This window comes from Ischnura elegans, chromosome 4 (genome assembly GCF_921293095.1).
Source record: "Ischnura elegans chromosome 4, ioIscEleg1.1, whole genome shotgun sequence".
NCBI lineage: Eukaryota > Metazoa > Arthropoda > Insecta > Odonata > Coenagrionidae > Ischnura > Ischnura elegans.
Window position 1 is genome coordinate 49,368,781 of NC_060249.1, and position 27,953 is coordinate 49,396,733.

A 27,953-nucleotide genomic window follows, 5' to 3' on the forward strand; every position below is an offset into this window, starting at 1 on the left:
GAATCTGAGCTTTTCCCGGTGAATAGCATGGATGAAAGCTTCTCGGGTTTCCAACCAGGTCAGGGTCTACATGGTGTAGGCCGACGTTCCGTTGGGAGACTTTCCCAACATCCTCAGGGCTGATGATGCCGGTGTCGCTGGGTGACGGCTCAACGCCCTCAACTCCGCTCCACTGCGCCCTAAGTGCTTCTTCAGGTATGTCAACGATACATTCATCATTTGGCCCCACGGAATGGATACCCAGCACTCATTCGTCGACCACATGAAAAGCCGTCACCCCAACATACGTTTCACCATGGAGACTGAAACGAACAGAGTTACCCTTCCTAGACATCCTCATCCGCCACAAGGGAGTGGAACCCTGGGGCACAAAGTATATCCGAAGCCCACTCATACCAATCTAAACCTAAATGGGCAAAGTCACCATCATCCATCACAGAAGAACGCGGTCCTATCCTCATTAATTCATAGGGCCATAAAGATCTCCGACGAGGATAATTTACAAGGAGAATTGAAACATCTGAAGAAGACCTTCATAGACAATGGATACAGCCAATTCCAAGTCCATAGAGCCCTTAAAAGTGCCTTCAGACAAGACAAAGGAGACAAACCAGATGAAGAACGGCCTCCAGCATCAGAAGCCATCCTGCCATACGTCTCCACGGTCTCGGGAAAGATAGCAAGGATTCTTTCTAAGCACAATATTCGTAGCATTCACCTTCCTCCTGGCAAACTCTGGGATCAATTAGTCCGAGCCAAGGACCCTATTGGTCTCAAAACAGCCGGCATTCACCGCATTCCATGCGAATTTGGTAAAGTGTATATTGGAGAGACGGAGAGGACCATCGAGACCAGGGTGAAGGAGCATCGACGCCACCTCCGACTCGGTCAATTTGAAAAATCGGCCATTGCTGAACACTGTGTCCAGGAAAATCACAACATCCACTGGGAAGAAACTACCCAACTCAGAAGAACAAGAGGCTATTGGGACCGTATCACTAAAGAAGCTGTAGAGATCCGTCTTCACCCAAACAACATAAAGGAGAGATCGAGGACTGCAGCTAAGTAGCGCTTGGAACCTGGCAATAAATAGGACGAGAAAGGAGGAAAAATCCCGGACCAATCAGAGACCACCTAGGTGACGGAGGAGGGTATAAATATCAAACACAGCGACACCGGCATCATCAGCCCTGAGGATGTTGGGAAAATCTCCCGACGAAACGTCGACCTACACCATGCAGACCCTGACCCGGTTGGAAACCCGAGAAGCCTTCATCCAAAAAATTTTAAGTTTCAATGAGAAAGGTGTTCTCTTCCTGTACAATTTCCTAGCTATTGCAGTGCATGACTCCTGCACTACATTCTAACTAACTAACTAACACTGATTTTCTCTAAAAACAAAAAAAAACAGCAGTTCTTGACAAGACCTTTTACCGCATTCACTTTCAATACACAGGGAGAAGTTACCACAAAATTAGCATTACTAAGTAGGTACATGCCATAATGAGTAACGAAAGCCTTTGAGTTTCAAATGTACACTTTATTGAGAACTGAACAATTCCCAAATCACCGCAATTCTCTAACCAATCATCACAACCTCAATAAAATTGGGTGTTACCCAAGAGTATGAATTCAGCGTTAACTAGTGTGCAAATATTTAAATGCTAGAATGCATCAGTCATTGCGTTACACTCAACTGCTTAAAACATCTAATGTCGACAAACATGTTTATTCACCAGTTACCACTGACTTTGAATCCCTACAAAAAGATCGTTTTCAGAACATAGACTGAGGAAATAAATTTAAGTATGCCAGCAAATTTATATTAATGCCAATTAAAATAGAATTATGTATGTGGTCTAAAAAATTCTACATTGGTACTATTGAAATAACAGGTACCTTAGTAAAGTCTCAACAATTTTGTACACACAGTTTGTCACAAGAAATGTAACAATTATGCTGGCCTGAGTTAGGATGGATGCAATTAGTGAAGAAACGCATTAAAACATCTAAGTACATTCACACTGCAGTTCACACCTGATTATTTTATAGACAACATTACCATTATTTAGGCTTACAAGATGAGCTGCTCTTCCTAAACAGGAATGAAGGGGAAAACCATTCATGCCAAAAATCTGTGTCATCAATGCATCTAACAAAATTCTAGCAGAAATTTAGGTCAACTAATGACCTCACTTGTAAGAGTTCACCACAAGATCTACCAAAAAGTTATGCCAATAATCCTATTTATGGCCATAATGAAATACATACTAATTGCCTCACATTATTTTCACACCAAAGTGTTAAATCATCACGGATAAATGCACATAAAAAATTAAACATTGCTTTTTCAAATTTGAATCTGCTTTTTCATTTGATTTTACAACCAACTTCTAATTAACAAATTTGCTTTCAACCAAGTACTAAACTGTCACCTGAACATTTTAACAAAGGGTTGTAGAAAATATTGCTGTTACATTGTGCTTTCAAGGAATTCAAAATTAGCAATGTAATAATACTTCTGGCAAAGAAGAGGCAAAATTATCAGTCATTCAGAGTTCCCTGACATTCTCTGGAGGCCAAAATATCCAGTCTGAAACTTTTGGAGTAAGGACTCTGACAAGGACGAAAAGATGGCTTTCATGAATGCACTTAGTGAAATACGACGGTAATCCCAATAGCAAGGTCTCCAATTTTTATGGAAATAGAAAAAATTTCTATGATATATACATAATTTTAAAGATTGATCAATTATCTATTTTTCTGGATAATTGCAATTTCGGTTGACACATTCGATGGTCGCTGGGGGCCAAGTCCGGACAATAAGACAATAAGAAGACTATGTCCCAAACAAAGTCTCAAATCAGCTCCGACGAAGAGGTGAAAGATGTAGTACAACATGGCAGCGAGCTGGTAGGACACGGGCAAACAAAAACAGTCACAGCATTTACAAAAATGCATCGACCGAAATGGCGATTATGTAGAAAAATAGATGATTGATTGATCTTTAAAATGATGTATACATCATAGAAAAAAAGTAGTTTTTTCTATTTCTAAAAAAAATGGGAGACACTTTTGGGATCTTCCTTGTATGCTGTGGAAACAAGGAAATATTGTTTCTGTTGGGAAGTGGCTCATATTGCACAACAAAGGGGTTGAAATTTCTGCAATATATTACTTCCCTTTGAGATGAAAGCTTAAGTAATTCTCAATTGTCTCCAATAATTCATCTTTAAGAAAGGGATTCCAGAAAATAATGGAATCCCAACAAGGAGAATACACATATCTGGGCACGGATAGATCTGTTCACATCACATAATTAGAGAATCTCATTTCATCTTCATTGCCGACAATGGGACATGGCCATGCTACAATTTTTCCCCATAACCTCTTAAGGATCAAAGCTAGGCACACAACACAATCTTGAGCATCTTGAAAGCCAGAAAAATACGGTAAGAACATTTCCTTTAAGATTAAAGAAGAGAAATTACATTGTCAATACAATTCAATCCATATAATTAGTGCAACATGATGAAAAATTTTAATGGTCACAGAATTACATATTTCAGATAATCATTCTTTATTATATCAAACACTATATGAAGTGCATTAGCAAAAATTACACATTAAAACAATATGCATATTGCACCCTGCTTCAGATCATTAGCAGATGAACATTTTTCTTTACAATGAAATACCTGGTGGAATGATGCACTTCTATTACAAATGTCTCCGGCAAAATGAAAATCAGTGTATTTATATAATAAAAAACTGTTATGGATTGCCAGGCACATGTAAACCTTCACCTTACTCATACTATGTACAATATCAATACTGGCTTTGGTGGATCAATAATATATTTTGAGGAGGACCAGTAACAGTCGATTTCTCCGTTGTTTTAAATAATGACAATTTCAGACAGGCACAATTATCGGTAGGAATAACTACTTAGCATTAAAAAATTAACATCCAAGCCTATTCGTTACAAATTTCTGCTGTTAAATAAAGAATCCATCCTCATGAAGTCCAGGCAAAATTATTATGTGTAAGCTTAATAGAAATATTGAAGGCATTACTTAATCGATCATTTTTATAAAAACATCATCTGAGACGAATCCATTTGTACGCATGCACAGTTTATATACACAAATTACTACTCCAAAGCGGCCACAGTTATCATCTACACGAAAACAGCAGCCCTAAAAAAAATATTGAGCTTTCTGTTGGTTATAGAAAATTGTCAGCTAAAAAGCTTTCACAAATTTATATCATGCATCAAAATTTTTTTCTCGTCAACTCCTGGCAGAGGCACAAACGTAAAAGAGATCACATGTTTTAATGTTAGCACTGCAGATGCTGAAGGGAGTTGGGGAAATTACATTTGAACAACAAAATCCAATCGGGTGATATACATCCATGCAATGAGACATGTAATATCACAGACAGCTTTTACATTTTTCCAAGCGAAATTGCACACCAAAAAAATTGCATGGTAACGCAACTAATCAAACCGTTGCTCTGAAAGCTAATTGAGCAAATTGCAAGCGCTTCGTTTGGGTGAACTTAAAAAAACAAACTGATTTGACTGCTTTGTGCGTAAACAAATTACAGACTAAACTATGAGTGAATATAACAAAAATTAATGCGTGGTGTCATGCAATGAAAAAGCAATTTTTACTCCAACACTATTGTTCCAAGATAGCAAGGTAGAAAATGTCTTTTCATAATTAAACACTGCCTCAAAATGGAAATAAAGAACTTATATACAGGCAATTATTAACAACTTATGCACATTCATCAATTAACATACATATGGCAATCCACTTATAACTAACATCATCTTTTGCGTTAACCAAAATAAAAAGGAACCACAATCTTAGTATGCCGGCAAATCACAGATAACTTTTGGCAAAATATAATTTGAAAAGGACCAAATGTGATTTTTTTTCTTTTCTCTTTTTTAAAATAGGCAAGGTCAAGTAAAATGAGTGACTATACAATAATTTTTCATAAAATATTCTCACAATTTTAAATTAACATTCACGATAAAAACAAAATATATGAAAATTTACTCTGAGAGAAGAAACATTAATTTTGATCTAGTACACGAGTTATTTCTTCAAAAAATCAATGGTAAACTAAAAAAAGGCTAAGTGAATGGCAAAATGATTTCAGCCACAAAAGAATTCTGGAATGGTGAATGAAAACATGTTCCTTACTTTCTAACTGACCGTATACATTAGTTAATATTCTTGTTGTACACATGCATACATCGAGTGTGCTCATACATTGATTAAATACTAAATCGTATGCACTGTGTATATATTTCATGCAATTCAAAGACTACATAATCTTCATATGATCTCCTACTTTCTAGAATCATACGGTCAGAATAGACAATTCAATTCTATACAGAAAGATATACCTTGTCTCTGCAAACCAAGGCACAGAAACTTAAATCTTTCCAATATGCAGGGAAAAATACAAACATTATCTCCATAATTATCTACTTTTCATTTTTGTACGGATTGCGCTCATTGTGCTCACACAAATGCACACACAAAAACACCACCAGCCTCTCTCGAGTATTCATTAAAATTGCATGCAAGTGTAAATACAATCACAAATAAAATCACTGTATAAAATAAGTTTCTCGTGTAGTTTTCTTATCTTTTCCATTTTGTGACGAGGTGCTGCTTGTTTCAGCTTCCAACTTTTTAAATACACTATATTCTTTTTTTTAAAACATACATAGTATTTTCTTTTACATCATTCAGTGTGTCAACGATTCTTGTATTAGAATATGACTATAAAGCTTATAAAAAATGAAACAATATATTGTATAGGAGGCAAAATTAACTCCTCGCTTAAAATTTCAGTTTAGTTCAGGCATCTCTTCTTACTTTGTTATTTTTTTTTGTTCTGACATAGGGCACCAAGCATACAGTAGGCACAAAAACATTGTCACTCAAGAGGACAAATACTCAGGGACCTAAGTCCCGAGTTTATCCCTCTCAGAATTATAAGGCTATATATATATATAAGTGTGTTTTGGTACCGTCAATCACAGGCACTTTAGAGAACAAACATGTTACATAATCAACAAAATTTGCAATATTTTTGTGAAAATATATCCAGAGAGGTGAATTTTGCACAATTCTGAAGGCAAGAAAAAAATAATGCTCCTTTTCTTTCGAAGCCAGAGAACATTTGCAACCCAGTCTTTGGAAACTTTTAAAAAATGTTACTCTCTCAACAAGTTCATTATAAAGGAACTCCATAATTTTTAGCATACGTATTTCAAACACTGAAAGAGATTAATACAGCCAGTTACTCATGATACCTGTAAAACTACCTCACAGTCTACTTTTCCTCTTCAAATTGTATCATTTTTTTCCTCTTATAACTACAAACACGAAACACAGACGCCACTTCATTAAAGACTAATATTGTACACATTCATAAATTCCAACTGATGTTACCATCCATCCACGCACGAAAAAAATCATTCAGTACAAGCCAACGTACTTCGTAATAATAAAAAACAATTACACATACAATATGTAATTTTGAACAAACCCACCTCATTGAACGGGCTAACAGCCAGAAGTCTCAAGTAATAATGCACTTGTCCCACTCATCACTCAATTGGTCCTCAAACAAATATCAAGTCATACCAGAGATTGAGTGGCATTTTAAAAACTGGAAGGTGGGGTGAACAGAAAGATAAGTAGGTCACCAACAAGCCCTCATCAGACGGGGCAATCATTCAGACGACCTCATCACTCAGGAGAGAGGGAGGAATAAGAGATCAGAGTCACAGAGAGGAATACGAATAACGACATTTTTTGACTGTAAACTTTGGGGGGGTTGGAGGGGAAAAGAAAAATGGGGGACAGGAGAGGGATTTCAGCAGAAACGGGGACGACATACCAGAACATCAGCTGGCAGTCATAGAAGGACAAAGGGAAGGTAAAAAAATTATAAGAGATCAAATAGTCACGGATTAATTTCTCCTTTTCGAATCCTACGTGTCATTTCACCAACTTTGCACGAGTGGTAAAAGAGAAAAAAATGAAAACGGGAAACACTTCTCTAAGCATCCATTGACCTACACATGAGCGGTGACAATTATACTTCACCAGGTTTCCCACGAAGTCTCCATCCCTTTCTCCGGGCAACCACACCGCTGTGTTCACAAGGGATGTGATGGGACAGGGCATCGGTCGACCTCAAGACACTGAGGAAATTGGATTGTGAGGTGAACCCATTTGCGTGAGGACCTTGTCCAACCATTGCAACGGCCCGTGAAGATGTATCTCAATCCAGCAAGGAGTGCTTGTCACATCCTGCCTGTGGTATTCCGCACCCCAACCTTTCACAAATGACATTCTGTAAGGAGAACCACCAGAACAAAGTGAGAGATGGGGTACAAATAGGATTTCATGTGATGGGATTGGAGTAATACATATATTCCAACACATTCAACTGTCTACTCTCCATGCTAATAAATGTAAGGCAAGGCCTGGATAATCATAAGTACGGGTAATCAAGAATATGTAGAATTTGCCAGAAAAAGGGGCATTTTACTCGGTAAAGTGGATAATATAAAGAATACACGCATTAAAGAAAATATCTATTGTTTTGAATTCTACTGAGATACATCAAACTTTTTTTGTTTCATTATTGTTGCCATCCGAATCCTATTCACCATTTCATTCTCAGGGAGGAGAAAAATAGCCATGATAATCTGAATAATTGGGACTCGTTGAGTGCATCTACGCACTAACCCACGATTTCCCTGTTAAGACACCAGACATTTTTTTAAATTTCAACATACGATGCATTGGATTGATTTCATAACTGAGTTTGACCCAGCACTTTGTTTGTGCTTCATAGTCTGCGGTTAAATAGATTCCCTATACCTACGGGAGAAAAATTAATTTCTATACCTATGCATTAAGCAAATTAACTTCTCTTATTTCATTGTTTCGGTCAGACCTGGAATATGTATTAAATATAGTATACAGTGAAACCTCGATATAACGACACCCCACGGTGCACTAATAAACACTCGCTATAGCGAATTGTCGCTTTACCGGAGGTGGAGCAAATAATAGCCAATATACCTGTTGCGAACAGATATATAGGAACAGGAGTGGTGCGGCGACAGATAAACATCTATTCGATAAACGTAAGCATAAATCCAGACGAAAGGCGATGTTTTTTTGCATCACTAAATTTCCTTACTCAAATAACGACTAACTATTCAAACAATTTATAAGCGCCGCACTGAATAAAAATCATGCAAAGCATTGTTTCGTCAATCATTATATTTATCGAACGACAGTTTACCACATAAATTTGAGACTGAGCACTACTTTAACTTCATTTCTAACAGATCGCTAGCAATTACAGAGGTTAAGGAATCTTCATGAAAGTCTTCCGGCGGTGAAACTCTCGCTATGGCGAGAGCCAACACCGAAAGGGTCTCGTAAAAACGAATTTTTTAACACGCTTATTATAGGGTCAATTGACGGTGCATCGGCTATCTCTCGTAATAGCGGGGGTGTCGCTATATCCCGTACTCGCTTTAACGAGGTTCCACTGTATATAGCAATATTTACACCTATAAGGAAACCCACACTTACTCTAAACACGATAGGAACATGAAATTTAAAACATAGGCAATGTATGATAGTGCAATGGAGATCCTGAAATAATGCCCGATAACAAAAAGTGCAGCGGACCAATATACATATTGGCTCACATTAAATATGTTGCTGCATTTTAATGGACTGCTATAATTACTTTTATTTTCTGACAGTAATAAATTTATTAATTGTCAATATCTAGTTCAACATGAATAATTCTCAAAAAGGTGAATATGGATGCATGTAAAATAATTTCAAGCTTTTTTTCCGTAAGTGCTACATAGGATTAAATTGCCCCCATCACTGTTCACTAGCATACAATGAAGAAGGTTAGTGCAAAAAGAGTTATAGTAGTAATAAGTTAATATGAAATAAAAAATGTGACAATGCATGAATGAACGCTGTTCTCCAGCTTTTTTTCCTCAATGAAAAAATTTCACCTTACCTTATGGTACACATTTTGGTCAATTCGTAGACAGCCTCAAATCCATGGTTAACACTCTGAGAGAGAAGTTGGGCAAACTCCTGGTTGTTGAAGATTTTCAGGGAGCAACCAGGGGGAATTTTACACACAGTGCTTGGGTGGAACCCGTGATGGTGGTTACAGTTTCTGGACTGAACAAAAATGGCACTGTCGGACAAACACTCTGCATACACTTCCCCCCCAACATAGTACAGGTGAACACCTGGGAAGAGAAAAGGGGCTAATTAGATCTTAATGCCCAAAGTTTAGCCTACAACCCTTAAAACTACAGGCTTCATTCATATGATGGTTAAAGAGGGTTTTCAGAATTTGATGAAACAATAAAATGGGGCAGAAGACATACATTAAAACGTTCTAAGGATGGGGTTTGTAACGGAAAATTTCTACTTTGCTGTTGTCAAGCATTAGTTTCCAAAGAAGAATGTGCATGTGCAATACCAATAGTTGACACTACAACAAAATACTTGGGCTAATACTAAGCTATACCCCAGTACAAAACAAACCAACAGCGCTGAAATATAGTATAAACTCATGTGAGAGACACCCCCTTAATTTGAGCATCGGAGCTTTAGTTTAAAAAGTTTGCGGCATTTTTCATCTCCCAACGCAAGGTGTTACCGACCTATACCCAGACTTTAGACAATTATCAAATTCCCAATTTCAACAATAAAATTTTACACAGCATTTTTAAGGCATGTTTACTCGGTGTATATTTCACACGGAGATAAGTAGGTACACCCATGTCTCGTATAGCGCAAGGGATGCGTTCCTTGGGGTCTTTGCGCTATACGAATTTGCGTTATACGAGAGCGTTTTAACATTGGGAAGATAGGGATGCGTTCCTGGTAGCACAGGTCTTGGGTATTGAATTTCCTCTAAAGCATATATATTCCCATAAATAGCCTTAGGAAACATTATTTATATAAATGTTTATATGTAGTTTAAAATATCTTTAAAGATAGTATGCAAGCTTTCCAATACTTTTATTCACGTTAAAAAAATTCTTAAGTGCTTCTGAAATTCGCTCCTGTCGTGCGGGTGGGCTAACATCTGCTATCTCAGGGGTTCGTAATGCATTGCTGGCAGTTGACGATTTTTCAGACCAGTCTAAAAACAACTATTGTGTGTCACCCAGGCCCTTTTGTCGCTCATTGAAATAACAAGAAAATGCTACTTTGACCGCCATTTCATAGCTAGCGGAGTTTATGAATGTTAAATCATTTTAATTTAAAGTCCTACGAGTCATAAGCAGCTACGTGAAACAGTCTTTAAATGCCTTGAAACCTGACCCAGGTTTTCCTTCCCTGAAAATGAATGAACGAGAATGCATTCTTTTCCAAAAGAATATCATCTCGTCAACACTAAAAACTAGTCGAGGGAGAAAGGAGCCACTATCAATCACAGCTTGGAGTTCATCAGAAAATGTTGCGGTGACTGCGTTATCAACACTTGCAGATTCACCTGATATCGCCGCACTGAAAATACCTGCTTGCCGTTTAAATACTGGAACCAACCGGAGCTTTCACTAAATATCTCGGAGCAATTGCCACTTTCGTCTTTTTGTACTGATTCACTATGAACTTTCCGTATGTGTAGACCGCTTGGTTAAAGTTGGTGCGGCTGAGGTCACTGATGTTTTAACTTCATCTTTATTCAGAATAAGGCATCGTGCGTTTAAACTTCCGCGCAATATCGCTTTGACGCTCTCCATTTTCAAAGCAATTGACCTCTTTCAATTTTTCTTCTAGGTTTATGGTTTTACTTGATAAATTCTTGATTTTTCTACCCGCATTCCTATTTTTTGCCAATTTCTCTTGGTTTTTACTCTGTATGGCTCTATCGAAATCACCCTCTACTGCTGAACAGTATTCCTGAGATGCAGAGGGCCTACGACTGCGGGGAGGGATCGAAGCCATTGTGTTTGAGACTATTGCCGACCCTTTTATGTGTTGATGCCATTCATACGCAACTCGGCCACCGCTCCATTTCTCCCCCGTGAAAATCCGATGACCTTGACGGCTTTAGCGTAGACCCTCTACCTGGAAGTCAATCGCCCGATAACCTATGACGGTAAAAATTACTTCTCAAACAGTATTGCTTAAAAAAAACTCATTTCCACTAGCCCCATGCTTAATTAATGATCTAAATTAACTATTATCACTCTGCTAAGGAGACGAGATAAATTACTTCGGTAGGCCGGCTATCTGGACCTAATGACGAGTAATACTTTTGACCATTGCACAGCAACGGATTTCGATTAATAATAAACAAAAAAGAAGATTTGAGGCAAGCAATAATATTAATATGCGTAAAATTATAGCAATTTCGTGTGTACTTATCGCAAGTTCACGTTTTATCAAGAGAGCGTTTAAGATTTGTGATTAGGCTTCACTGCGTTGCAATGTTTCCCCGAGGAATGAATTTGCGCTATATCGAAATTGCGCTATACGAGACATGGGTGTATTCACTCGTAGTCTTCACCTTATGATGCTTATGAGAGATGTTCAGATCCCATACCTCAGATTCAAATATCAGCGGATAATGCCCTTCGCTGAAGAACTTAAATCTGGGTCCAAAATTTTAAATTAATGCTTTGGTGAGTGCAGCTTCCCATTAGGAGAGGATGACTAATTTGTTTAAAGGCTCCCGTAGGAGTTATGCAAAAGAATTTCAGCTGAGGAAAATTTTAAGGCAAAATGCATCAGGCGCATAGTGTGAATCTTCCTAAGATAATAGAAATTCCTTAGCATAATAGAAATTCCTCAGCAAAACAGATGTTAATTATTAATTAGCCGTTGTCCTTCAAAACTACATTTTTCTCTAATTTAGATATTTAGAATTACCATTTGCAGAATAAATGCCGTGGGATGCCCAACTGTGGCAGAAAATTTAGAGCACCCACCTGAGGGTTAGTGGAAAATCCCAAACCATCTTTTCCATGTTCACCTCTGAGGTATTGACACGATGCTTACAAGCATTTACGAGTAGAATCGAAAAAAGGACCATTGTAAAAATACATCCTTCGGGAAAAACTCCCCCACCTCCCAATTCTTTTTGACCTAAGTTTTTAGATGAATGAGTCACCCTGAAAACCAAGGCCTCTAAGTTCTCCTTTGGAGAAGCAACTCGTGGGCAGATTAGAAATTCGTGTAAGAGAGAGACCCCCATTTTCGGCTGCAATTTTTTTGAGAAAAAAGGTGCGTCTCCTACATGAGTTTATAAGGTATTGCAGAACAAAAATTATGGTTTTGGGAAGGACTGTGCGACGATGACTTAAGAAAGTAATTTACTAATATTTAAACAACCACCCTACATTTTAACTCGTAATACCCACCCTGAAAACCTTTAAAAAGTACCCTTAGTAAAAAGTACATAAGCAAAGTAAAATTCAGAACAAAACTACCTTGAGTTTTTTCTAAAACTTATGAATTGATATAAAAAAAAACTTATGTTTTGACCACATTTCGCAAAAATTCTATCATAATAAGTATTACGATGGATCACTAACCAAGACACAAATTAGTTCACAGAAAATGGTTTTCCCTCAAAGACATGATCAAACATAGTAAAATGACAGGTATCATTAGGGTTTCCTTGGGCTTTGAATACCAAAAATAATCTTCAACAAATGTTGAAACAACTATATCTCTCCAAGTGATCAACGATATACATTATATAAGCCAGTAAGGAAACACAAAACGGAGACCTTTTCATGGAATTACTATTAACTCACCTTTTCCAATGTGTCTGCGAGTGTTCTCAATGGTGGAATTACGATTCACATTGGACAGCTGGCCCAAGCAAAATCGATCAGAGTTGTTGCTTGGATTTGTAAAGCCATCCACTACAATAGAATGTGACTGGCAGTGGAAAACCTCCCCAACCCGGCAATTCAATTCATAGTAGGCAATACTGGCCCAACACGGAGGTTCCTGCAACCATCCAACAAAAGAATAAATATAAATGGTTAACATAAGGTTATCATAGAGGTCCATTAATTGAATAAACTTGGTCCAAAATCATATTTCAGATAGGTATATACATAATTAAAGTATACACAAAATGTTCTCTTGAGTAAGACATTAAAATGGCCCAATATCTCCTTTAAAACAACAAATAAGTACGAAAATGAATGATATATCCATCCATCCATCCTACATTTTTCTCACTTAATATGGACACTTTGCTGATAGAGAATAGAACACCAAACCAACTACATACTCAAAATCTAAGATTCACATTCAGTACGAAAGTAGCACCCAATAGCTACAGTAGAATCTCTTTAATTTGAACAACCTTATTACGAACTTCTTTTTCATAAGCAAACAATTAGTCCCGACGAAAAAGGGCAATCCAGCCTGTAGTAAAAGAAACAATATTACGAAATTAAGAACCTCAGTCCTAGTCCTGGTTGATACAAAAAGAACTTCATTACAAAGTTTCACCTATAAGCAATGGCAGTTAGGTTGATATTCAGTACGCTACATTATAATCATTGTGCTATGTTTAAGTTCTCCTCGTGCACTGTCCCCCAGAGCATCAACTACAGTTTTCTCTTCAGTAGGAGATACTTCAGTATCTGCAATACATCATATAATAAGCTTCAGTCCTGTGGAATCATGGCGACTCACTCATTACCACTAATAAATTGACCTTAGAGTAAGTGCTCTTCTCACAAACTTTCGATTTACAAACTTTCAAAGACACGAAAATTAAAAAATTCAGGTGTGTCCGCAATTTCAAATTTGACACCTTAGGAGTTGGCCGATGCGACGCAGTGTGGGGCGGAGGAAATCGCACTTAGATTCGCACAGTCTGAACAAAGTATGTATCAATTAATCCCTTGTGAAGTCAGGAACTGTACAGTGTTTCACCCATTCTTCCTTCCAGCGGACAGCGAAACTTTTTTGGCTCCAGCTACATCCCACACGTAGCTAGATCAGTTCATCATAATAGTGAGTAAATGCAAAAATGTAATGCAGTGTTGCATTCTGCAGGATAAAAACACTTTATGATGCCCTGTGTAGGTTTATCAACTTATGACCAAGGTCTCAGAACACATCTTTCATGTTTACAGCACTCAGTATGATCAACCCTGACGACTTTCCTTGGTTTTTGCACATAATTCAATCACGTACATCAAAAACATGACTCTGAAGCTCTAAAGAGGTGCGACTATAAGAATGGGAGATTGAAGAGACAAGAAATTTTTGCAAGGCATACTATTTTTGTGATGATTCCTAAAAGAAACGTTTTATGAAATTCGTTATTACGAACTTCCAGTTTTTCAATCCTGAGAACATATTGATAACAAGAGTCTACTGTATTTACAACCTACTATCTTCTAAGCTTTGATACCATAAATGACAGTAAAGACTAAATAATGCTGTTAGCAGGATACGAAGTTTTAGTAATATGAAGTGAAACTGTTAGTTGCAACAAAAAGCAAAGGATAAATGTGCATCCATGATGTTTTAGAATTTTTGCATGCAGCACATTTAAAAATAGGAACTGTCGAACCTTGACTGAATTCGGGCCCCAAGTACATATAATTAACATATATTTTTATGAACAGTGGCAAAAAAATTGACCACAAAACTATCCATTATGTCTCATTTATAAAAATAACAATACAATACAATGATGAACTGTACTCATATTTTAGCCATAATAGATAAGTTATAAAAAAGTCTAATAAATTAAAAATCATAAAAAAGCCCAAGGTTTAACAGCACCAGAGGAATTATTCAAATGGAGGCATAAATATACCGTATAAGCGTGTGTAAGAGGCACCCCTATTTTGAGCATTTCTATGAAGAAAAAAATTTGGCGGCATTTTTTTTATACTATCGCGTGGTGTTGCAGACGTACGCCTGGAATTTCGACAGTTATCGAACTTTCCTGTTTCAATATTAATTGAAAGAGGAAATTTTGATAACTGCAGCAGTAATAGCGGCATAAGAGGGAGTAGAAAGAGTTCCGATCCTCTCTTCGCATACGCCGTTGCTCTACGATGCTTGTCCTATTCACGAAGAATTTTGTTTAAATGCTCTCGCAGGAGTATTGCAATAGAATTGCAGCCGTGGAAAATTTTAAGGCAAAACACGACAGGCACATAGCATGAACCTTCCCAAGAGCTTGGACAACAATCGGGGCAATCTCAGCACCGTAGGATAATAACCACGTCGTAGATTTAACAGAACCACACTCGGTCCTCCATCAACCAATGCCTCTGCCGTTTTTTTACCTTTCCGAGACCCCGCAGGAAAATAGGAAAACATCAAGTTACAGGGGAACAATGGAAACGTGTTTCATCCCTACCCCGTCTCACCAACTGACCTTGATCAATCTCCCAGTTTATGGAGGCCAAATGCTAGGTGAGTCATCTACTAAGCCCGAAGATATCTCGATAGCTTTCAATAATTGCATGACACGCACGAGGTTCAAAAAAAGAAAGAGATCTAACGCGACGCATATCTGACAGAATTTAAGTTTTTTCAGCTCTAATTGTTTGACACAAAGATTTATAGTTACAACAAGGCTACTAATATTCAAAATAGTCCAAACAGGACAATTTCGGAAGAAACAAGCGTAGCATAAGCGCATTCAAACATGACGAGACGGACTGGAAACTTTATGCAACACAAACTGCATACATCACATTGCTGCGCCTTCGCCCCTTCGCTTTGAAGGCAGCGACGTCACATTCAAGATCGGACGTGTTCTTCCCGTGCTCCTTCGCTCATAGCCTCGTAGCTTGAAATATGGAGGGGAGGGACCTCTCCTTCCGCGCTCTTCACTTAAAAGCATTTCTGATTTCTTCCATCCACAATTTAGTCCAACAGTGAACACACTCGTTCGAATTTTTTAAAGCGCAGGTTTTGACACCAATATAATTTTCAGTTGCAATAATCCTCATATTAGCTTCTGAAGATGATTTTTGGAAAATCAGGTCCTCAGCGTAATGGAAATTACTCGGCAAGACAGATATTGACTATTGACCAGGTATGTCATTCAAAAATACGTGTTTCTCTACGTTTGATAACCGATTACTATATGCAGTATAAATGCCGCGGGATGCCCACCCAAGGCAGTAAATTTAGCACGCCCTCCGGAGCGAAAAACCCCCGTGCGATCTTTTCCATGTTCACCTCTGGGGTACCGACATGACGGCGCGATGCTTACAAGAAAAGCAAACAGGAGCATTTTAAAAATACGTCACTAAGGGAGAAACTCCCCTGCCTGCCACTTTTTTTTGACCTAGGATTATAGATAACTGACTCACACTGAAAACCAAGGCCACTCAGTTCCCCTTAGACTAGCGACTGGTGAAGGGGAGGGGGGAAGATAAGAAGTTTGTGTAAGAGGCGCACCCTCATTTTCGGCTGCAATTTCTGGGAAAAAAGGTGCGCCTCTTACACGCGCTTATACGGTATATCAAAAGAGAACTATCTAATCTATCAGTAAATGTGCACATACGAACAAATCTCAAACAAATGACAGAGATTTTGACATTTTTAAAATTAAACTTTTGGACCTCTAAATATCACATTTCTCATCTTACCTGGTATGACACAGGTGCCACTTCTGAGAGTATATTATTACTGGTGTCCATGGCTTGGTCACCAGTAGGGGAGGGCTGACTGTCATCAGGAGGACTGTATGCGGGTGGTGGGGTCTCTGAAATGACAGATATTTACAGCAGAGATTAATTATAGAATTTAAAATATGCATCAATATCAGTACAATGACAGGGAGGCAACTTAAATCCATTTATTTCCCTGAATGATTCAACAATTCCTGCAGAAATCACTATATCATCAAATCAATATATATATATCTGCTGAATTTCAGTTCCATCAAAACTCAGGAAATGTTTAGTTTAAATTCAAACAACAAACTATACAAGCACATCTTAATCAGGAGAATAAAAAAATCTCCAATTGTTTTACCTGGCATTGCATAATTGCTATTAGCAAATTTGATTCAGAAATGCCCACTCCTATTCTTGGAAGTAAAAAAAAAAATGGAAAGGAAATTTTTCAATGATCATTTCAATGATTCTTTGGGATAATGTTGATATTGAGAATAACACACTCCCACACAAATATCCAATTAAGGATATGTGGAAGGGAAAGCCAGGCCTGATAATACAATTCACAACTGAATTCTTAACAAATGGAAGGTATTTGGGGTAGCATTCTATGCATGTCAGCAAAAGACATTTGTTTCAGCCAGTAAGTTACAGGCTAATGGGTAAAACAGGCTAATGAACATAAGATTAGAAAAATAATGAGAACAGGAATTCTCACCTTATACAGGAATTCAAAATTCCATACCAATTCCAGGCTTCCCCTCCGTGGAAATTAGTGGACTATACCAGACAATGGTGCGGACTGCTGAGTATATTAAACCACTAGCAGTCCAATTCGTGTGCACTGCAGCATAGCTGAAGAGCAAAGCCCAAACTATGAACACCGAAAGGTGTTCACCCTTGACTAATTTAAATTTCAAACTCCATGACTCCTTAAAGTTTTCACCATGACTATTCCCAGTAATACTTAAAATAGTAAAGATTTATTATTTTAAATGACCAACACACCATAGTGAACATAACTCTGTTCATTTCAAAAAGATACGAGAGAGAAAAAAACCTCTGTATGAACAAACAAAAATTTTCGTTTTTATGAAATTTCGTACCTCAGTCCCAGTCCCAGGGGTTATAAAATGAACTTGATTACAAAGTTCCACACATTAGAACTGAGCCAAAGAGGGTCAATTGTGGTTCTTTATTCAGTGTACACACAACATCATATAATGAGCTTCATTTCTGTGGAGTCACGGTGACCCACTCATAACTGCTCATAAATTGGACATACAGTTAGTCCTCTTCCTATGCACATTCGATTTACGAATTTTCAGAGATTCGAGCATTCAAAATTTTCAATTTTCGAATTTTGCGCCTTTCAATTTGGCCGATGCTACACGGTGTGGCATAGAGAAACTCTCACTGTGGGCACAATCTGAACATAGTATCAATTAATCAGGTGTGAATTTAGGAACTGTTCAGCATTTCCCCTGTTCTTCCTTACGATTTTTTTCGGCTCAGGCTGCGTCGCACGCCCAGCTACATCAGTTCGTAATATCGTGAGTAAGAGCACGATTTGAACGTAGGTTTTCACAGCGAGAGGCATCGTTGCTAACGGCTTCCGGGTGCAGCTGCGTGTTGCGCTTCGTCGTGCAAGCTATGAACTTCATGAATGAATTAATTTCATCGCCTGATGATGTGCCCTGTAACGGTCGCGAAAGCTTACACGACGAAGCGCAACACGCAGCTGCATCCGGAAGCCGTAAGCAATAAGAGCACGATCAGGGATCCCACTCTAACTAAATTATAAAATTCACGGTTTTTTCCTGGTTTTCACGGTCTAAATGTCATCAAATTCACAGTCTGCTGATGAGCCGTTTTAAGCAGAAATATTGACGACGTAACAATCACCGCCCGGACGTAAACTAAAAATTTATCAACCGCGACAGGCGCCGTGAATTCAAACGTAGCAATGAAAGTGATATTTCTCAAGACCTCACCTATCGATATTAAAATTTAGGTGAAGCTTAAGGTTGTGAATGGCAGAATGGAGGGAGCAGTGAGGTAGGTAAGTAAAGAAGTGTCTGATTTTTCGCCTGGGTTAATGAACACTTTGTTCACCGGTCTTCCAATCACAGGCTCAAGATCAATGTGTTGTCATGGCACAAGGCACCAATAATTGTACTTTGAATATACATGTGGAGATAAATGTGTCTGTATGTGGCTCGGCCTTGAAACATGATTGAAATATCATTTTTTTCTTTTGATCTGTCAATTGTATTTCTTTTCCTTTAAGTTTGAGAGATTTTTAAGGTTTTATGATGAAATTCACGGCTATTTCCAGGTTTTTTCACGGTAGACGAAATTCACAGCTTATTCACGGTTTTAAGGTTTTCACGGTTGAGTGGGAACCCTGGTGTAATGCAGTGTTGCCTTTTTTAGGATAACTGTACTTCTCAATGCCTTTCATACAGTAAGGCCGGCGAGAGTTGCCCGATGACAGCACAATAGGAGGGGCGGATAACCCTACGCCATCACGGTTTACAGCCAATCGCTGTCCTCCAAACGCACCTCAGACCCTCCCCTAGTCATACTCTCCTTTCACACGCATATGGAGCACCGAAATAAGCCTGAACCACCAAAATAAGCCCTTTCTTCGAATCACCAAAACAAGGGATTCTTCCTTTGGGTACTTCACGCTCATCATCCCTTCCGGCTCCTTTCTTTGCGGAACCCTTTGTAGGTGTTTCCCTTTCTAACCTGGCAAAGTTGCCCCCTACCCCGACCTAGACCATTCTGCGTGTCATTGGACAACTCTCGGCGGCGGTACTGTAGGTTTATCAACTTAGGAACAAGGTCTTGGAACATAACCAGTTCGTATATAGGACTTACTGCATTCGGGAAGATATCAACCCTCGATTGCATCATGCTGCATTCTTCTATTGAGAAACTGAAATGAATTTTCCTCTTTATATATATTTCCATGTAATTTAATCGTGTTTCTTAAATACTGTTTTTTTCCCAAGAATCCTAATAGAAACATTCATTGAACTTCGTTATTATGAATCTCCGGTTTTTTGGTCCCGCGAGCTTCATAATAACGAGAGTCTACTGTAAATATTTTGGGAAAATACCACAGTCAGTGTGCAAAATGTATAAAGACATTCCCGCACTCCGAAGGTTAAATACCTGCAAGGCCATTGCTTCCAAATGGACTTTGAGGATTGGAGGTGGTACTGCCAGGGCTTGGAACACTGCTGACGGGAGAATTTGGTCCACCCCCAACCTGAGGCTGTTGACCATGAGATGACCCTGTGGGCGGTGGGGGCTGCGACTGGCTGAATCCAGTGGGAGAATAAGAAACATTGTGTGGCATTGATGGCTCCGGGAGCTGCTGGAAAGGGAGGAGGGAGTGGCCGGGGGGGAATTCACTATGCCTCGGAACCAGGACTGGCGGCAGCACTGAGGAGCAGAAAAACATTTGAAAATATTAAAAAATTGGAAGCATTTCCCACAAAAAATTAAATAAATATTGCCAAAACTGTTTTAATTCACTATTGCAAGCAGGGTCTAATTGCACATAATAATGAAGAATTTTTCATGGAGAAAAAAAAATTAAAAAAAAACACCTAACTTTTTTAACAGACCCAGAATGCTCAACAGTTAAAGGGAAATACACAACATAAAAAATGCATTCAAACATGTTACCAGAGTAAAAAATAGTGCATTTTCACTGAATATGACAACTTTCCTTAATCTCAACCTATACATGATTTAAGCAATTTTCTTTAAGTAGCATTTGGCCAATTCAATTGAAAATTACTTAATATTTACCAGAGTAACACAGCATGTCATACCAATAGAAAATAATGTACCCTTTAGGACAACTACAATGTTTGCTTGCTTGGTAGATTTTGAAAAAGTGTTTAAGAGAGTAACTTAGTTAAATTCTACAAGCAGTACGTACAAAATAGTCCTATATCAGAGGGGCATACAACTCGTGTGTAATCTGCACATAGCTTAGATCATACAAGGGCAGTTAGCCAATGGAGCATCCAGGATGGGCTGCCCTACACTAGGGTGTTTCAGAAAAGGCTGTTCACTATTACATTCATGAGGCAATGCAAGAAAAGTATGGGTATATATGGGAAGTATGTAAGTATCATTTAGTCCTCGGAAGCCTCACATAGTTGTTTGTTAGTAATCAGCACAAGATTAGCAATAAAGAGCGCTCAAGTGGAAACAGGCGTGACTGGACCACAGATGTGGCCCACGTGCCTAACTGTGTAACATTTTTCTGTCAGCAACACTTATAGCTGTGCAGCAAATTTTGCATCGCATTTGTCTGCCTCGAGGTGTAAACAATATTCAGCCTGTTTATGTAACTTTTATGGGTACTGTGGCCTGCTTTCTTGACTCCTTCGCAAGGTAGGGGGTGAAGGGGGTGCATTTCGTTCCACTATTAATTATAAACTATTATTATGTAATGTGTTCCCTAGTGACAAAAAGTTCACCAAACAATGAACAAAGTCCAAATTCATTGATTGCAAATAAATTTTTACAAAATTAGCCCAAACGCATAACAAAATTTAAAGTGACGACTGAAGGATTAATTGCAGGGATAGGAGACTGGGAGAAGGATAAAGGTAATAGTACACATGAGAAGGATATACCATTTTAACAAAACCACTGGGTAATAAGTTACATCAAAGCATCGAGCTATGGGGCCATACTTCATTATGGAGCAGTAAAATTATCTTTGATTGCCGATGCAGTTCCTGATAGGAGAGCATACAACCTGCCAGGCATGAAGTTGAAAACGACTACAAGCGATAAGTGACTGATTTCCCTTCACTTTCCAGCATTGACAAACCCTCACAATAAAATCATTTACACCAACACTAGCATCACCTTTGGCCTTCCTCATTATAATGGATTTTAACGTAATACATTCATGGGTCAATTATTCACATGGATTTCAAGTTTTTAGCTATGTATCCCGATCATCAATTAATTTCTATATCTGAAAGTAATTCCCTTATTTAAAACCTACCCAAATCCAGAAATGCAAATGCCAGGCGAACGTATCTCTAAACTGGTAGTGGTTCCATAGAATGGACCTTGGTTGGCTGTAATTAATTTATTTTCATGCAGTACTTTTAACAAGCCTTATTTATGTATTCAACGGTGTTCGGCAAGATGTTGTGGAACATTATGATACAATGATAAATGAAGAGCAAACTTAGTGCATGTCCACAGTAATTTTATTTGGTACGACGCGTTTCAGTGACCTTACTTCGCTATCATCAGGTACAAAAATGTTGTACCTGATGATAGCAAAGTAAGGTCGCTGAAACGCGTCGTACCGAATAAAATTACTGTGGACATGCACTAAAAAAGCCTTATTTAATTCCAAAATAGCACACTTCTTTACAACCATGTCAGTCCGTGTAGTGGCATCGTCAGCTCTCACACAGGGGGCCAGGGATCGGTCATCACTGCATTTAGGTATTTAACCAATGTCATTTCAAACGGGAAGATATGATGACTACACTAGTAAGGGTTGGTGTGCACTACAATGTTACTTTTTTTTTATTGCTTATACTGATCAACTTCCAAATTAAAAATGGAAACCAGTTCTTGCGAGAGCACAAGCCACTAAGGCTCGTAGTGAGCAGCAATATGCGTGCAGATGTAATAAATAAGAACACAAAACAAATATTAATAGCCATATATCTCTAACACTTGTAATTCACATTATCCAAAGGGAGTTGACTTAGAAAGTACCTATTTACTAAAAGAACCATTCCGAAATATAATTTCAATTGACAAATAGGATTAAATAAAAGTTGATTTTATCAACAAATAAGCCAAATGTGTCTTGTGCTCGCCGCTTCATGTTTTTGAGGAGGATAGCAAGCATAGCTTTCATATCTCCACATTTGAAATGACACTGCTCAAATAGTGGAAGGTTACACGGGATTTCCACCGGGTCAGGTTCTCCATCTCCATCTCCGCTGACGTTTTGATGGGCAAGTCGTCAATCATCTTCAGGGCATGTCGAGTCCTGAAAATCGTCCTCCTTATATATGGATGATAGCGGTATCAACCGGGGCAGGTGTTGTGTGAAAAGCTTTCCACCTATTTCCTTGGTCCTAACGAATGCTCCTCAGCACTGGTTTTCATGAGGTGCTCAGAGTGTAGCCAGTGTCACGGTTCATGGTGGTGTTGAGACGAATTTCAATGGCCTCTCGTCTTCTCCCAACAGATGGCGTGGTCGGAGGAAATGCTGTGTTCGGCCACGGCCAATTTTTCAGGCTGCTCAAGTCTGAAATGTCTTACTTGTTCTTTTAATCTTGTTTCCATGGTCCTCCCTGTCTCTCCCACGTACACCAGGCCGCATGTGCATGGTATCTGGTAGATACCCAGATACTGAAATCCACAAGGGTCCTTGGCCGTGACGAGTTGGCCTCGAAGTTTAGGCGGCGGGCGAAAATAGGCTTCAATTCCATGCCTCTTGAGAATTCTGGCGATTTTTTCCTGAGATGGTGGATATGAATGGAATGCAAGCCCTGGCAATCGGCTTCTGGCATTCTTTCCCAGTCATTACGTCTTGTGTTGTAAAGGCCCTATTTAGGGCCTTAGATATGTCTTTGCCGCTATAACCGTTCTGCAGAAATGTCTTTTTTAGATGACGAAGCTCATTGGGAAGACTCTCCGCATCGGAAATGGTTTTGGCACGGTGTAGTAGGGTTGACAAGATCGCCGCTTTCTGTGAAGGGTGATGATGGCTTCGTCCGTTTAGGTATAGGTCCGTGTGCGTCGACTTCCTGTAAACGCTGTGTCCCAACGTACCATCTTCCTTGCGGTGGATGAGGATGTCAAGGAAGGGTATCCTTTGGTTTTTCTCCGTCTTCAGGGTGAATTCGGTGTTCGGATATTGACCATTCATGTGATCAAAACAATAAATTATGCGACTTTGGCCATTTTTTGCTGTTTTTTTCCAATATCTGTGCCCTCATAACACCCGTTTCATACCATCTTGCACATATTTAGTCCTCTTACTAATGCTCAAACTCATACAGATTGTAATTCCAACTACAAGGGACAGAATTTTGTGGATACTGGAGCCGAAAATGGCTTCAGGACCCTCGAAAATCCCCGAGTAACCTATTTCAAAAAAAAAAAAATCCAGACACCTAAACCCCTTCCCCCACTCCTTCAAAACTCATAATAGAATTAATTGGGGAGTGTACGAGATTTATTCAGCGTCCTCGAGGACCTATTAGTCAGATATTCCAAATTGAAAAAAATCACACAGGGCACAGGTCATGGAAAAAACAGCAAAAAATGGCCAAAATCGCATTTTTTTTTCGCGGTGTTCTACCACGTGAATACATATTCTTTTTTCATTACAATAGTCGAAAGGTATTTATATACTCCTCCCCAAGTCTGGGAAAAATCCCGGAGGGAAGACATTTCACCCTCTTATTCGGCTATGCCCTTTGCCGTTGCCGCAAAAAATTTACATGAGCATCTTCCACCATTTTTCTTTCATGATGCATGAAACATGCAGGAGAGAGAATTATGGTAAGGGTCATGAGATATTCTTTAGAATAATACCCAGAAAATGAATCAGGAGAATCCTTCATGCGACGTGAAAACATGAGCAGTGGGCTACCCGCAAAAAGTGCCATGTGCTCCCTTCTACCCGCCAAACGTGCAATGAGCCTCACACAGGAAATGTTTGTGGAAGGAGTCGTGTGTGCACGAAGTCCAACTTCCACCGCTCACGACTCCAAAACGCACATTGTGCACTGAGGGAGTCGTGAGCGTCGGGAGTCTTGACTTCGCCTCGCACAATTCCAGTGCATATTGTGCGGGAAGGGAGTCGTGTGCACATGGAGCTGACTTCTACCGCTCACAACTTCAACTCGAACAGTGTTGGCAGAGGGAGTCGTGTGCAGTCTGCGGAGGTGAGGGAGTCGCAACTCACCAAATAAGACTCTCTCGCCTCACAGCTCTATCTGCTGAGTCGCACATTCGAACTGACTCACTCGCACAGTGCCCATCACAATGTACACTAGTTTTTTCAAAGTAATTTATTTTGCTGACTAGCATATAAGCATGTAGAAGGCATTTAATGCACGTTGTTATCATGAGCAGCTGCTGCAGTGGGGTATCCAAATTTTTCTATCATTTGCACTTAAAACATTTTAGCAGTAGAAAACATTTCTGTACGGGTAGGAAATAATTTTCTATTTAAGTGACATTAATTCCTAATTAATAATAATTAAAGCCTTCACAACTAGTAGCTAAACGGTTCAAATCTTGTTATCTGTGAGATGCCTACTTCTTAACAAATTTCTCCGCTTTCTATTGAATCAACAGCAAAACTAAGTTTTAATTTTTAAGTTATAGGAGAGCATAACAGAAAAAAAAATTCCTTGGCAATAATTAATTAATGCTGGAAGAATAACAGTGACAGAAGCTTATAAATATCCTCTATGATTAAACCAATTTTTAAAATGATAAATATCAGCATGCGACTTTTATGCTTAACATTTGTGTCATAGATGGTAAAAATAACTTGAACCAATGAATATTGTAAAAAGTTGCTCTAGATTTCAAGCAGTTAAGTAATAAGTTGCCGGCCTTGGTGGTGGCGAGGTAAATTCCTCGCCTACGAAACAAGCAGTCGTGGGTTCGCGCCCCGCCTGGGTATATTTCCCCTATCCAGAGCATGGTTGTCCGTGTACATGCAATTGTTAAATTTGTTGAATACCCCTATATAAAATGGCAAATATGAGCTCTTTTGGAAGTTTGGGAATAAATAACAATTTGTGACTGAGCTTGAACCGCATGTAACAGAGGGATTACTGTGCTAGGCTGAGAAGACAGCCTCGGGATGATAACATCACACGCCAGGCCGTGCCTCAAAGGTCTTTTGCAATGACTATGCTGGATATGAAAAAAATTATCACCAGAGAAAACAAATCTCCATCTTAAAAAAGTTTTTCTGTTATTAAACAGATATATTTATACACTGGCTGAATGATTTTAACAATACTGTAGCATAATTTGGGATCCATACTGACAACGACCTACATTACAACAATCCGACTGCTTTTAAGAGGCATTATCTTACACTGCTAAAACTAAATCAGAACCCATAATGCCAAGTTTTCAATAATTGACTCAGTTTCATGTCACTGCCACAGCATAAAAAAACTAAATGTCCTACTTCAACTCATTCATCAATACATATGTATTGCTTTCGCCCATGTAATTTGACTTTCCAGTATTCTTCAAGACTTCATTTCTAACAACATATTGATAATATGATAGATAATATAGTACAGCAATAAAGTATAGTTCAATTAACACAGATTTCATAAAGGATAATTCCTTCTTGACTTGAATTTTACCAAGTAGAGTGACGGATACCTAAATTATTACACTGCCGTCCAAAGTCAGTGCACACAACAGCACAATATTATAGTAGGTCACAGTAATGAGTAGGCAATCACTCCTGTAGCCATAAGAGGGATATGCATAATTTATCTAGAGGTTAAAGCTATTACCAGGTCAAATGCAGAGTGAATACTCAAATTTGCAGGTAGGCACTAAACAAAATATAAGTGCAAGCAAGTGGTAAATTACAAAACTAAGGAGGTAAGCATTTTATCACTGGAAAATTACAATTCAATCATATTTAGCAGTGCTCAACAAAGTAATTGCTCAACTACCTATCAACAGTGATAGATTTAATGAAGATCAGTGTGTATGAATTTATCCATAGTAAGTTTCAATGTCTCAGATCATTATATAAACATTACTCTGACCCTATTTGCGACTTATGATTTATAAACCACAAAGATATATTAATTTGAGAAAACTGGACGTACCAGGACTCTCTACACGTTTGTAGTGGTAAGGGTTGATGCAAACTTCCTTCTGCTTGGCGGAAAATGGATACTGACAGTGCTCCAGCGGCTTCAACTCATGGTGCGATTGGAGATCAGGCCACCGCCACACACGACAGTAGATAACATGAGGCAACCCCTTCCTGTGTGAAACCTTAACAAAATAAAATGCTTTTTAGAGCCAGGAAGGGTTATAACTGATGAATTTCTAAGACCCAAAATGCTGTGTTATCATTGGGTTAGGTAAAAAATGTCTGGTACAGAAAATGTACCAGAGAAACTCATGCATTACGTTTCAAATCCATTTGGGAAAGATCGGACTACACAATCATGAGTGACAAGGGTACTCAGTAACATGCACATCAACATTCTTAACATTTCGAAACTTACTTGTAGACGTCCATCTAAGCTTCGTGGTATAGTCACACACTTCGTTGGCTGGCCTGGACAACGAAGGGCTTTTTCCAACTCCTCGATGGCTCCTTTCTTCTTCTTTAACTTCTTCACCAAGGAGTCAACCGCTTTTTCGGCCCACTTTTCCTCCTCGTCACCTTGTTTCCACCCCAGCAGTTTTTTTACCGCCGGGCTCGTAAATGAAAACAGGCTATTGAGGGATGACATGGGCCCCGAGCTGGAGGACTCAGCCTCCTCGGAGTCCATGCTTGCTTGGTTCAGATCCAGGTTTCGGGCTTGAAATTATCTCTGTAGGAGTCAACTTCTCCCAGCCTGAAGAAGAAAACACACCACCGAGTGTCAAAATGTTGATTGGTCTGTCAGGGTCCACCAATACAAGACATGAGAATAGTTGGAACGACCGTAGAATCAATTTGACGAAAAACTGAAGACATAGTTGATGATACTGACACTGACAACGAGAGTAATTCGTTCCGCGGGAACACAGGAACAATCAGCTCCACAATTAGAATTCAAGAAACACGAGCAAATGGAGAAAACGAATACAACAACATAATTACTGTTGAAAAACCAAATCTATAGACGATAAAAGCTTTCCAATAGTATCAATAATAGGCACAAATTACTCAAGAGGATTCATGGCATAGTCAAGCTACAGAAGCGAAGAAGCTGGCGACAGTATGTCTACAACACAATACTGAAATATTTCTGCCAGAACGACTGAATGTAGCACCTGCATGCAGATACTCACTTCGTATGTAACTATTTCTTCATTTCCAGAGAACATTCCCACGCGAACGTTACGCTTTTTGCCCTTGGATTACGTCTTGCATTTTCCCCGTGCCTCACTTGTTATGGCTTCTATTCTACAGCAACTGGCGACAGTG

The 27,953-nt window shown here is 38.8% G+C and overlaps 2 protein-coding genes across 3 annotated transcripts; one reads left to right on the top strand and one right to left on the bottom strand.

Moving 5' to 3' along the window:
- The first annotated feature begins 295 nt into the window (after positions 1-295).
- LOC124158128 lies at positions 296-5,996 on the top strand. The gene is made up of 2 exons (XM_046533311.1): positions 296-812; positions 5,932-5,996. Exons 1-2 carry the CDS (start codon positions 296-298, stop codon positions 5,994-5,996), a joined length of 582 nt encoding a protein of 193 aa, XP_046389267.1.
- Positions 1,520-27,953, bottom strand: LOC124157409 (protein mothers against dpp). Of its 2 annotated transcripts, none has more exons than XM_046532101.1 (8): positions 27,818-27,953; positions 27,043-27,378; positions 26,635-26,806; positions 19,916-20,188; positions 16,703-16,818; positions 12,872-13,070; positions 9,100-9,340; positions 1,520-7,392 (listed from the first exon to the last, which is right to left on the bottom strand). In XM_046532101.1, the coding sequence occupies exons 2-8, from the start codon at positions 27,310-27,312 to the stop codon at positions 7,233-7,235; spliced, it is 1,431 nt and encodes a 476-aa protein (XP_046388057.1). In that variant the 5' UTR covers positions 27,313-27,378; positions 27,818-27,953; the 3' UTR covers positions 1,520-7,232. The 2 variants fall into 2 exon arrangements, with proteins under 2 accessions (XP_046388057.1, XP_046388058.1); XM_046532102.1 differs by lacking the exon at positions 27,818-27,953 and adding an exon at positions 27,517-27,755.